At 38.3% G+C, this 13,007-nt stretch overlaps 1 protein-coding gene across 1 annotated transcript in view; it reads left to right on the top strand.

The window, feature by feature from the left end:
* The window catches only part of celsr3 (cadherin, EGF LAG seven-pass G-type receptor 3), a 117,412-nt gene that overhangs the window by 61,583 nt on the left and 42,822 nt on the right, over positions 1 to 13,007 (top strand). The window contains 2 exon segments of the mRNA XM_039801898.1: positions 4,506 to 4,616; positions 4,815 to 4,983. Coding sequence (XP_039657832.1) covers positions 4,506 to 4,616; positions 4,815 to 4,983 — 280 coding nt within the window.

The following is a 13,007-nucleotide window of genomic DNA, read 5'->3' as shown; positions in this document are numbered from 1 at the left end:
CGGCACCAAAGCTACCGCCGACGACACCCGACGGCTGAAGTCGGCGCGCTGTGTCTGGGCCTTAAGCGCGCGTTTGAAGGAGATGCACATCGTCTAGAACAAAATCAGCACAATGGACAGCTCTCTGATCAATGAACGACAACGCTGTTTGTACACGGAATGCATAACATTTAACAGTCAACTGCATTGAAGGCATGTTATCAGATCGAACAGATTCACATATTTTCATCACATTTTTTAACGATTTCAGCCACATAAAACTTCAGATTTAAACAACAAACAAAATGCGCCATTCACGTAATTTGCGCTAGAAGAGCGGCATCAATCCTATGGCCCAACCAATTTATGCATTCAAGAAAATACAACTTTGAGTTTCAATTTAATCGTCCACATCAGTGGGAACAATGAGGCCACGCTTTTGATGCGCAGAGGTGTTTGATGCAGGGCTGCACTGCAGAGAGAAATAAACGCAAGTCGTCCTCCACCTGCAGCCTTGATCTGTATTTGTTTTTAATCAGGGTCAGTGTGGAAAACCCACACTCACACAAGTAGGTGGAGGTGAAGGGGATTAGGACTTTCATAGCCTTAGTGGAGATCTGCGGGAACTCGCTCTCCACAGACAACCACAAACGCGTGATCGGCATTTCTCCCAGTCTCTGTCACACTGCAGCAGAGGTGCAGCTTCGGACCCCGACCAGGTGAAACCTAACTTTACAGTTTTTTACAATTGCTTACACCATAAAATTAAAACTTTCCCACAATTAGCAAAACCTTACACTCAAGGAGCAAAACACTAGCCTAGATCTGCACAACTGTAAGCACATTGTCAGCTTCACACTTTTTGCAAAACATCACACACAGTGATTTGCAAAACACTAAACACACGTGTATGCATTTGACACAGAAATTTATCATGATGTCATTTCCTTGCAATTTCAAAGCAAAGGCTTTCAAATGAACACACCCATGAACCAATTGGTTAAACACAGCCACCAGGTATGAAAACACATGATTGCTTATAGACACACCAATCAGGTTTAAGCGCTATATAAAATGCAGCAGGTAAGTTCACCTGCCCTCAACCAAAATGGAAGGAGTCAGAAGAAGAAGACTGAGAGTGAGAGGGGGAATCCACAGAGGAGGAGGAAGAGGGAGAGAGAGAGGAAGACCTGAAGCCGGAGAATATGCTCAAAGAAGAAGAGGACCAAATTTATCAAATGAAAGTCGCGCAACACTAGTGGACCATGTTGTGAACCATGGATTGACGCTGAGGGAGGCTGGACTAAGAGTTCAGACAAATCTTAGTAGATATACAGTCAGTGGCATCTGTCATGAGGACATTTCAACAAGAAAACAGGTAAAAGAAAATCTGTCTACAGTTACGGTAATCAGCTGCTCATTGTATGCACCATATCAGCACTTTTGATACCCCTCCCTGTGACATTTGAGGATTGAGGGTCAAGAACGACAAGGAGGAAGGGGGGCCCATATTCATGTGGGGGTTTACAATCACCGGCCCCATGCAGGCTCAGGTACCCCTCATTCAGGCCATGGAGGACTTGGAGTGACCAAGTCGACGCCGCAGCTCTGCAAGGATGGATTTGACATTCAAGACGGTTGTCTTGCCAATGAGGATATCGCCTGTGATGTTGATGAAACTCTCTGGCCAGATCCTGCTAGGCGAAGAGATAATGTCTAGTATTTTGCTGTACTTTTTCAGATCATTTTTTGTTGTTGTTTTTTCTGTGATTGTAACCTGTACTGGATACCGTATTTTATGTTTGTCTGTTGTTTGCGGAGCTAACAGTGTTATGCACACTACTGTAGTAGCATGACAACTGGGACTTGTTTTGTTGTGATTCTCCATGTTGACTGATTTGAGTATATGGATATATGGGAAATAAATTATATTTTCCTCAGTCTGCAGCATTGGTCTTGTGTAGTGTTTGGTGAACTTATTGTAAATTTGCACTTTCTCTGTGTACTTCATTTACAGTACTCTAATCACTGAGAAGTAGAATTGCTAAGTGTTTTAGGTTAGCAACAGCAGTGTGTATCTGGTTTAAACATAATTAAGTCAAATGAAACCTGTGTGTTTCATATGGTAAAAAAATATGTTTTTTATAAATTAGTGTATAGTTTTTGCAAGAGTGTTTCATTTTGCAAAGGGTCTGAGGTGTTCTGCTAATTGGGTGTGTGGTTGTGCTAATTGGGTGTAGTGTTTTGAAAAAGACAGTCCCTGTTTTCAAAATTGTGCTTAAGCAATTGAAAAAAACTGTAAGTACTCAGGATCATATTTCCTACACTTTTCCTCCCTTAATGCTGACTTCTGACTTCACTACTACACGCACACGCAATTACCAATATTAATAGAGCTGCATACAGAGTTATTTTTTCTTAGTGTGTCGGGCCGCGCCTCACCTATTGAAAACCTCTGTACTAGATGTCTGTTTGATGTGTGCGTACATGTGTTCATATGAGGAATGCAGTGGCGGCTGCTGGTCATTCAAAGAGGGGAAGCTCATTTTTGGCCTACATCATACAAATTGTCCATTTATTTATGTTAATATTATAATATATATATATATATATATAAATAAAATAGTAATGCAATAATTTAATTATATAATAATAATAATAAATAATAATATAATTATTATAATAATTTATAATATCCATGGGAAGGTTTCATCAAGAGGAATGGCCAGCAGTATTGTCTTTGTCACAGCACAGCCAGCTAACTTTGTCATACCAGGAGAGCTGAACAGACCTGTTACTTTGCCCTGTCTTTTGCACTTAATCAATCTTAAGTGTTGATCTAACCCTGCTGTTTAATTCTAAGTTTCTCCTCATAAGGAAGACTTTCAAATGGCTTCGCCAAAATCAGGTCGACAATATTAGCATTGTCTGCCATCGTGTGCAGTTTGCTAGCTGGCTAGTTCACCCCTACAACACTAGCCTAGCCTAGCCTACTGTATGAATGAATGACTGAAACGATCTAACAAAACGATATTAAACTCAAAGGAGGAAATGTGGGAATTAGGTTAAACTGAAACAAGGAATGTGGTGTATCATTGTATGAAATGTATGATGAAAATTGGCTAGCAATTTCGCCAGACAAATACCAAGAAACAGGTAGCAGCAGTTCGTCTTTCAACTAGACTTGTAAAATCCGCGATGGGACTGAGGAGCTGAGCTCTGCTTGAAGTTGAACAGCTTCGGCGACTTTTTATAGTACAAAATGGCTGTCAATCAAAAGGAGATACAGTCCTCCAATCATCACGCAGAAGCCCAGCGTCCAGGCCAGCCCACTGCTCCATTGACCCCCAGAGACGCTGAGCGTCCGTGGGCGGGACATAATCGCAGCATTTATCCAATGACCGTCTAGTTTCGAAGCACTGAAAAAAACTGCTCCAAGCAGCCCCATTGAAGTCAACGGACGCTGGGCTTCAACGGGGAAATGCACTGATACGCTACGGGAATGTATGAGAAGGAAATCGAGTCAGCCAATTCTGAACCAACTCGTCTTCGAGATGAACGTATTCTAACGCATTTTAGTCAATACAATGTTAACACAATAGTACATATTTGACCATTTAAATTTTAGACATTTTTGGGGAAGCTGAGCTTCCCTTGCAGTCTTAAAGAAATGCCACTGGAGGAATGTATATATGTGACAGTAGCATGCACACAGAAAAGCAAACACACTTTGTAGTATTGTCATCTTTGATGACATGTTTTGTTTTGTTTTTCATGTTAATTTTATTCTTAAATTATCTGACAGCAAATTATGTTATTTTAATTATAGTTCAACAGGCTGTTCTTCAAAGTGCATCAAGTAATACACTGAGTAAATGATGTAGAAAACATGTTTAAATAGGAACTGATTAAACATTGTATCTGCCAATTAAACAATAATTACCTTTGGAAGTTTTTGGCATGTGTGCAGCTATTATCAGTCAGATCTCCCCCTCCATTTTGGCATCTTCCACTGCTGCTGAAACGGTGATAACTGGGGCTCATTGATTATTTTTTCATGGTTGTTGCAAGATAAGCTGTCAACATTGCTTCATAACACTGTCAGTGTTATCAGTTGAGTATTGACCTTCTCCATAATAACTGCATGTTATTGTTTCTTTAATTTAATGAAGTCAATCATTCATTCTACAGTTCCCCTCTCCTCCCTTCCACTGACATAAGCTTCATTTTAACCTGACTACTACATGATATAGTGGTAAATGAAAAAATTGAAGAATATTAACTTCCAGTTATCCAGGTAATCAGAAAAAAGGAACAATCAATACGGTTTCTGAAAAGCATTTGTGTTTTCTTTTGATTATTTCTCGCTTACTGTATATGCTTTTCATGCTGTAAACTAATAAAATAATAGTAGTCAAATGTGTTTCTTGTGTATCTATTTGCATACAGCTATTAATAATAATAATCTTTGTCCTGTCTGTCTCCATCTGTCCCCTTACATCTCTCCCTCTTTCTCTCCCCATTAGGGAACAGTGATAGTGGGAAATGAGATTCATGGTTTGAAGGTGAAACATCTGCATGTGGGAGGAGTGCTGGGCTCTGGAGAGGTTCAAAACGGGATAAAAGGATGCATACAGGTGAGGTTAAATGAATTGCTTTTTTTAAAGGTTTATTAATGGATGGGTGGAGGGAAGCTGGAAATAATATTATGTAATAAGAGATAGAAATGTGCTCCAAACCGAGTTTGGAAAAGGCTGATTTCAATAAATGAATGAAGCTGCCAATTTCTTTTGTTTAACCCTCTGTAACATAGTCCTCTCTCTCTTTTTCTACAGGGCGTTCGGTTGGGTGTACGGCCTGACACCCCTCCCCTGCCACGCCCGTCGAGAGCTGTCAAAGTAGAGACCGGCTGTAATGTCGGCAACCCCTGCGTCTCGTCTCCTTGTCCCGGCCACAGCCGTTGTTCTGACCAATGGGAGCGGCACACCTGTACATGTGAACCTGGTGAGTTTACTGAGAGATGATGCTGGTGTGGTACACACATTTGATGATGCTATTTGATGAATTTACATGCAATATTATGACACTCTCTAATGTCCAGTCAGGTTGAGAGATTGACTCCTTGTTCAGGAAAAATTGATTGTTTATATTCTCATTTATGTACCTGCACGGCATAATAATACAAGCAGCAAAGAAGGAGGGGTGCTGCTTGGCAGCAGCAAAAGCAACTATGCAAGAGTAGATTTAGCCGTGTCAGTTCTTGTCTAAACGCACCATTAGTGGTATGGTGGATAATGGATAATGATGTTACAGCTGTGTGAATGACTGTATGAGCCTGTGTTGGAATGTCAGTGTAAGTATAAGACGCAAAAACAAATTAAGAAAAAAAGTTGATAGAAACTTTTAATAATTGATACTGTATTAGTAAGTCATTTAAGTTTGGCAAAACAATGTCCCTTTACTGATTTTGCTGTTTAAAAACACCTCATTGATTTGAAACTACTCAGTAGTGCTGGAAATATTAGTTACTGTTAACAAACGATTAATCCATTAATCAATAAAAATTGTGATAATCAATTCATGGTTTAGATCATTAATCATTAGTCTGAACGCGAAACATTCTGGTTCCGTCTCAATAGTTAGGATTTGCGAATTTTCTCTTTTTTCTTCTTTTTTTGAAGATTATGGTATGATAAGCATTTTTCACGATATAACAATTCATCGATTCATATAAAAATAGGTGGTTAATTGACAACGCAAAAAGGCTTATCAAGTTAAAGCCAGGAACACTTGGCATGTCTGCTAATCTTTTGCATCTCGTCGTGATTTGACTTTGCCAATAAATACATTAAATAACGTGGCAAAGTAACACAGCCAAGAACGATTTACCACTTCAAGTCATGCAAGTTAAATTGCATGCGTGCTAACCTCTGTGCCAGGGAAATGTTCCTAATATTTGACACACTCTGGGCATTGGATGTGAAAGACAAGATGTGTGAGAGGAGAAGGTGAAAGAAGCCAGCTGATTTAGAGAGACAGAAAAAGAGATTTATAATGCGGCCATATCTGCGTAGGTGTTTGCAAATGCTCTAACTGGGTTAAACAGATATTTGGGAACACATAATGAGTTCTCATCCACCTGAGACCGAGAGAAAGAGACTAGAGAAAGATCTGACTGCAGGCTAATTTTCAAAATCTCCTTAGTCAGAAGAATGTAATGAGGTAGAATTAATGTGGATGAGAAAGACCTGATTAAAAGAGAAGAAAACATATACTCTATAGAGAGAATTAGTGAGAGAAAAAGAGGAGAAAGAGAATTATAGAAAGATGAAAAAGAGGCAGAGGAGGAACAGAGAGACTGAATATGTTAATGATTAATGAAGAGAAAGAGGGGGTTGACAGAAATAGTGTTAAATAAACACCAAAAGTTTTGAGGCAAGAGGAAAGAAGAGAAGAAAGTGTGCACGAGGAAGTCAAATCAAACAGCCTGAAAACACTGTTGACACGTTTGGGAATAGTTCCACACACAGCTGGCATCAATGCATCCAGAGACATACAAATCATAGAAGTGAGAGAAAATGAAATATGACAGATGCACACACAACAGAGAAAGGATTGTGAAAGTGAAGAAGGGGATGAAGATATTTGATATTTGTTAAAAATGTATTAAAAGACAGATGAGACCATAGATTGAATAGCAAATAGCAAAACCACACGAAAGACAAAACCAGAACAGACTGAGAGAGAAAGTAGCCAGTCAACTTTTTCATACTAGTTTGTCATGATATTGATACTCTCTCTCTTACCATCCATCATCTTCCTTCTCCACATCTTAACATGTCCACATCTTTTCTGAGATACATCTGTAGATTTCCTGTTACCATCTGGACAGGTTCTAAAACTACTTTCATAATTCAATTCCAAATGTCCCCTCATTTAATGCACAGTAATGTACAGTTAGCCAGCCATTATATGTAAAATATTTGATAATGTTCCAATGCTTCATCTGCAGTTATCAATACACAGTCAACTTGGGTGAGCGTTCCTATGGAAGCCCAGTAGGGCAGTAATGTAACATTACTGTCCTCCACTCTCTTGTTGTAGTCTCTGTGCATTTCTGTTCAGCTGTTGGCTTCTGAAAACATGTACCACTCATGTGTGGTGTCCTATTACATAGTTTTTTTTAACAAAAAAAATTGTAAATGTACATGTAATTTAGGAGGAAGAGTTAAAGAAGAGAATTAGGACAAAGTGTTATACTTGGTAATTTCGTTTGGCCATGTAGACTCTTTGATTTGATTGAGGCTTGATTGAGATGCAAATGTCTGCGTATGTAAGGTAAGACTATTTTAACACAAAAGTTGACTCTGTCACACCTCTGTGACCAAACAACCAAACTAAATGTGTTCTGCTGCTGCAGGCCACCAGCTTAGTGTCTACCTCCAGATGATAGAAGAGAAATCAGAGGAAAGTTTTTCAAGAAAGAAAAGTTTGAAAATAAGAGCATGAGATTAAAGCGGAGGTGGAGGGACTGAAAGAGGAATTAATGAGTGAGTGTGTTTCGTGCAGGATACACAGTAGCTTGTGAAAGAGCCTGAGGCCTGACAGCATGTGAAGGAGGAAGCAGAGAGGCGCCGCTATCCCTGTAGCATCCTGCACCACCCTGCAAGCTAATGCTAACACCTTGGCTTATTAACATTGAGCACACACGCAGAGAGGCTACACTCACACACACTGATGCCTTCACACACACAGAGCATATGCACAAACTTCATGCACATGCACTTATTTACTGTAAACACACACACTCTCATTATCTTTCATCAGCACAATGAGCATTAAAAATGGAGACTGTTAGACAATGAATGCCGCTTCGAGACTAATCATATCAAAGTTTAATAGAAGCAGAGAGAGAAAAAAGAGAGAGAGAGAGAGGTGCACATTGAATAATTCCCTTTCATGTGTGTGTGTGTGTGTGTGTGTGTGTGTGTGTGTGTGTGTGTGTGTGTGTGTGTGTGTGTGTGTGTGTGTGTGTGTGTGTGTTTTGGCTTCGTAGTGAAACTAGCCCAATGGGTCTCTCATGCAACTGCTTTTTAGCACCTCTGATTCGTGCAATACAGACTCTTAGAAAACACACACACGCACACACACACACAAACAAGTTTGAGACATCTGCCCTTCTGTTTGTGAGTACATATACAGTATATAAGCCTGTGTGTGTGTGTGTGTGTGTGTGGTGTTTACGTGACAGTTGCTGCCAGTTGCTACAGGCTAATTCACAGCGGTGAAAATTTTAATTTAATCTGATAAATTACAGCCATGTTGATTTATGTAATCTTGATTTCCCTGAGCGGTTTAGAAAACCAACTTGATTACATGTAGAAAACATGTTCAGGAACTAACCGCTTTACTGTAATAATGAGCCATTTATCAATGTTTCCTGTTTTTGGCATTAAAATAGTGATTGAAAACAACATGCCAAATAAATATTCTCTGGAGTTTATCAGAAAAGTGCATTATATGAGGTTGTTGTTTTGTGGTGTGGTGTGCAGCTGCAGTATTATAAGTTCGGACCCTCTGGGAGTAAGAGGGAGAGATTTAGGAGTTTTTAAGCTGTATTTTCTGTGTTCCAACCTACAGTAGATGCCAGATCCTCAAGGTGCTGAATCAGGGAAAGTTTTTCTCTATGACAAATGACTCCTCACCTAGGAATGTCATTTATTGATCAGGTTTGATATTAAAACTAAAAATGTACAGGTATTTGGCACTTGTACGACTATAAACCTGTACATTTCTAGTTGTAATATCAAACCTGATGGAGATATAGTGAGTTTTTTCTAAACATTTGAAATCTGGTATTTGAAGAAAGTTTTGTCTTGTATGATTACTCAGTGTACACTGACACAGACAATTCCGGAGCATGTTAAGACTAATTTTGAACACATTATTGTCAAGCTATAAATAGGTCAATTTTTTTCATGTTTGAGGTACAAAGTTTTACAATCAAACACACCCACACTGTCTGGTCAATATGTGAGATTTAAACACCAATAGCAACCTGTTATTTCAGTAACCGAACATCCATTAATAGTACTGGAATAGGCCAAGTTTAACACAATGCTATTAGGCTAGCCTGGAAATCCAGACCTAAATCCGAAAGATTATTATTATTATTATTATTATTATTATTAGATTGCTAAGAAAATTCAAATTGTGCTCTTGAGAGAACTCTGGATTTCCAGGGTACTATTAGGCCAAGTTTAACACAATGCTATACATTTCTAGCATGTCCTAAGAAGAACGACAGCATCAGTCGTCTTTACAAGTGCCCCATTCAACATATGTTTATGTTCAAGTGGCAATGCCCTTTGGCGGTAATAGTAATTATGATAGTAACAAAGCAGGAAGTAAGGTGAGGAGGTCGGGGTGGATTGATCGTTAAACAAAACCTCTGACTTTTAACCCAGGAGACGCTGTTCATTTCCAACCGACAGTCAATGTTTTATTTTTAAAGCAAGGCCACAATCGTTCCCTTACCTTAACCACATATTAGTTAGCTGAGCGTCAGGCCAGAAAATGTTTCTACAGTATCTTGTTTAATTTGGAGTACTTTGGAACTCGTTAGATTAACCCATTTTAAGATACTTAATTTGGAGTACTTTGTACCTCGTCACATGACATGCAGGAAATCGTCGAACCCTGGACCTTCTGCGTCGAGGCATACACCTCTATATATGTGCGCCTGCTCTACCAACTGAGCTATCCTGGCCACTTAAGATACTTAACTTCGAGTACTTTGTAACTCGTCAGACTAGCCCATTTTAAGATACCTTTAACTGGATCTTTATGTCTTGAGCCCTAGACTCGGAAAGTTTGAGTCTTTGCTTAAACCCACTGAAAGGATGCTTATAATTTGATGTGGTTCATCGCTGTGGGTGAGAGCACTTTCATATAACTCAGTCATTGGACTCAAAGTTAACTGTTGTTATGTTTTTTCCACCAAAGCATTTTTCTGAAAAGATATTTCTGACATCCACAATCTTTCCCATGTCACAGAGAGGACAGTTGCATACATAGGATGAATAGATGTTTCAGTGAACAGCCGACTCGTGTTTCTTTTCCTGATTGTGCTATTGTGGAGAAGTCAAGTTGATGTTGTGTACAATAAAATGTCCAAAGCCAGACGCAAAGCTGTGACACACACTAGATGTGTACAGCTCGAGAAAGCATAACTTTTCAAGGAAACTCCTGGACCCTGACTGTGAAAGACAAAAACATACATTCTGTACACAAATGACTGATGATGATTTACCGCTGTTTGTTCTTACAGGCTCGAGCCTCTCTCTCTCTCTCTCTCTCTCTCTCTCTCTCTCTCTCTCTCTCTCTCTCTCTCTCTCTTTTTCTCTCTCTCTGCGACAAGGCCAGTGTCATTATGAACGTCTGAAAACAGCCAAGGCTGTTGTCGCCTCTCTCCTTCAGTTGCCATGGTGAAAGCATAAAGATGTATAGGGCAGATAGCAGATGGTTGAGTGATTGAGACAAAGCAGCAGAAGTGGAGACCAACAGACTGGGGGATCACGGAGAACAAATAAGAGACACAACGCTGCCCTTGTATTTGAAAATAATTTGTGAAACTGAACAATAGCTGGGATTATATTTAATCTGTTGTTTGTATAATTCTTGAAATAATTTCAAGCGAGAGGAAGAAAGAGAAAGGTAGATGAAATGGGAAAAAAAAACAAAGCCAGTGTGTGTTTGAGTTTATTTTGCTAGGTACAGTGGGTGGGTGGGTTTGTAGTTTCACAAAGATCAGAATGCGAGAGAGAGAGAGAGAGATATTTAAATAATAGGAGTCATTGGAAACGTGTGTGTCTAAAGCTGCAGCCAAGGCCACAGGCTTGAAAAGCAGAGTGGTTTCTGTATTTTCTAAAGACGAACACGTGAAAGCAGACCTCACACATTTGTCAGCTCCATAGGGAGGAATGCAGCCCAACAAGTTGCACACACTTCAGTCACACTTCAATCTATAGAGAACCTTTTATTCGATACTTTTAAATTAAAAAGCCGGCCTGAAAGCAGAACTCGCTTGCTGAAGGAGGTGATTGCATGTGAGGCAGATCTTTTTTTGTTGGTGAGAAAGCCAGAATGATCAGTGTGACGCTCTGTGCAAAATGTAATATCTTATTTCGAAGATTACATTGTTTTCTGTTTTTCACTTGATGGTTACTATTGATATGCATAATAATGTGAGTATTTTATCTTGGAGCGGTTGGTGAGGCTTTTTAGCGTAAAAAGAATGTTTGTATTATTGACAGTCTCAAAAAGACAGTGTTACAAACAATCAAAATAATAAATAGGATTATTGATATCTTATTATATCTTATATAGACACTTAAGATGTAATGATGGATTCATGATGAGATCAAAATATGTGTCAAAATCTTAGATATCTTGAAATAAATTGGTATTCCCAAATTATTATTAGATCATTAGTCATTATTATGTGGTAAATTCAAGTATTATTTTTTTTAAGTAAAAGTTAACATGACATGTATATACTGTAGTATGAACCTTTTATCAACAATACAATTAGGGAAGCAGCTCAGATAATGGATATATATATATATATATATATATATATATTATATATATATATATATATATATATATATATATATATATATATATATTTATGCATGTTAGGAATTTCAATCTCAACATGAAAGTGGAGTCTTAAGTCACATAATATTTTAATTCAACTATTACTAATACAGGTACATTAAAAACTAAATACTATTTAAATTAATAGCAGGTCTGGGTAAGAGGCCTTCTTTATTTGTGCTAAATACACCCCAAAGTGTGTGTGAAGCACTCTGTTTTAGTCATTAGATTAAAGAGGTGTTTTATGTGCTGGCCTGTATTAACATATTAGAGGCTGGTGTGTTTGTGTGGAGTGTCTGGGGATTGCATTGAAGGGTATGAAGGCTTTGTTCACCATGCTACACCGGTGAACAGTGTTCTGTGGGAATCTGTGTGTTGTACGTTGTGTTGAAGTGGCTCGTTGAAGTGTGCTGTCTTTTTTTACTGAGGCAAATGCTATTATGGTTGAGAGGTATTTAAACTTTTTTGCCTTCACATTTTTCCCAATGACTTTTGTTTGGCTCTAGCAAGATGCTACTTTACACTCTCAGTATTGTACAAATTACAAATGAACATGAACATGAACATGTATGGACTATTATTATTATGGAGAGACGGTATCCAAAAATATACTAAAACTACAGCTAAAGATTATTTTCATTATCAATTAATGTGTCAATTATTTGTTCCTGTGATGATTTGATTATTTGTTTAGTCTATAATTTTTTTTTATTTTTTAAGCCCAAGGTGTGTATGTGTATTTACATAAATTGCAGCAGAAGTGCCTCTTTTTGTGTAGTTCACTATTCTGTAATGTTCCTTAATGCTCAGATTTGACTTGTTTGTTATATTTGTGGCTGGATTGAAATATGTTGTTTTTAATTCCTTTTCTAGAGAAGTGGTGATAATTTCTGTTGCTTTGTTTTTTCATTTTGAGTGAACGACAGCATTGGAATACACATTTGTGGCTTGCTTTCCAGTGGTTGGCCCAGCTGGAGTGAGTCGGCAGAGGGACGCTTGTGATAATCGCTGTTTGATGTTTGAGATGTTTGCTTGTTGTGTACTTGTGAACAGACAGGTTAATATTTCTGGTACATGGATGGGAAATGGAGCAGCATTCTGTATATTTCGATTTCAATAGTCATTGTGTTGTGCTCTCATTTCATCATTGTACATGCAAAGAAAGTTCTTCACAGACATTGTTAATGCCTGTGCCTTTTTCATATTTATGTCTCTGATTAATTTCATTTTCAAAATAAGTAACATATTTAATATATTATTTCCAGTGGTAAAAGAATATCAAACAGATGTACAGATGTACTAATACGCCAATATGTAGGTCAAGTAGATGTATAATGAACTAAAATGTATACTGTAAAGCCCCTTAA

Source organism: Perca fluviatilis, chromosome 5 (genome assembly GCF_010015445.1).
Source record: "Perca fluviatilis chromosome 5, GENO_Pfluv_1.0, whole genome shotgun sequence".
In the NCBI taxonomy this organism is placed as follows: domain Eukaryota; kingdom Metazoa; phylum Chordata; class Actinopteri; order Perciformes; family Percidae; genus Perca; species Perca fluviatilis.
The sequence above is the reverse complement of the archived record's forward strand: the minus strand, read 5'-3'. Positions and strand labels throughout refer to the sequence as shown.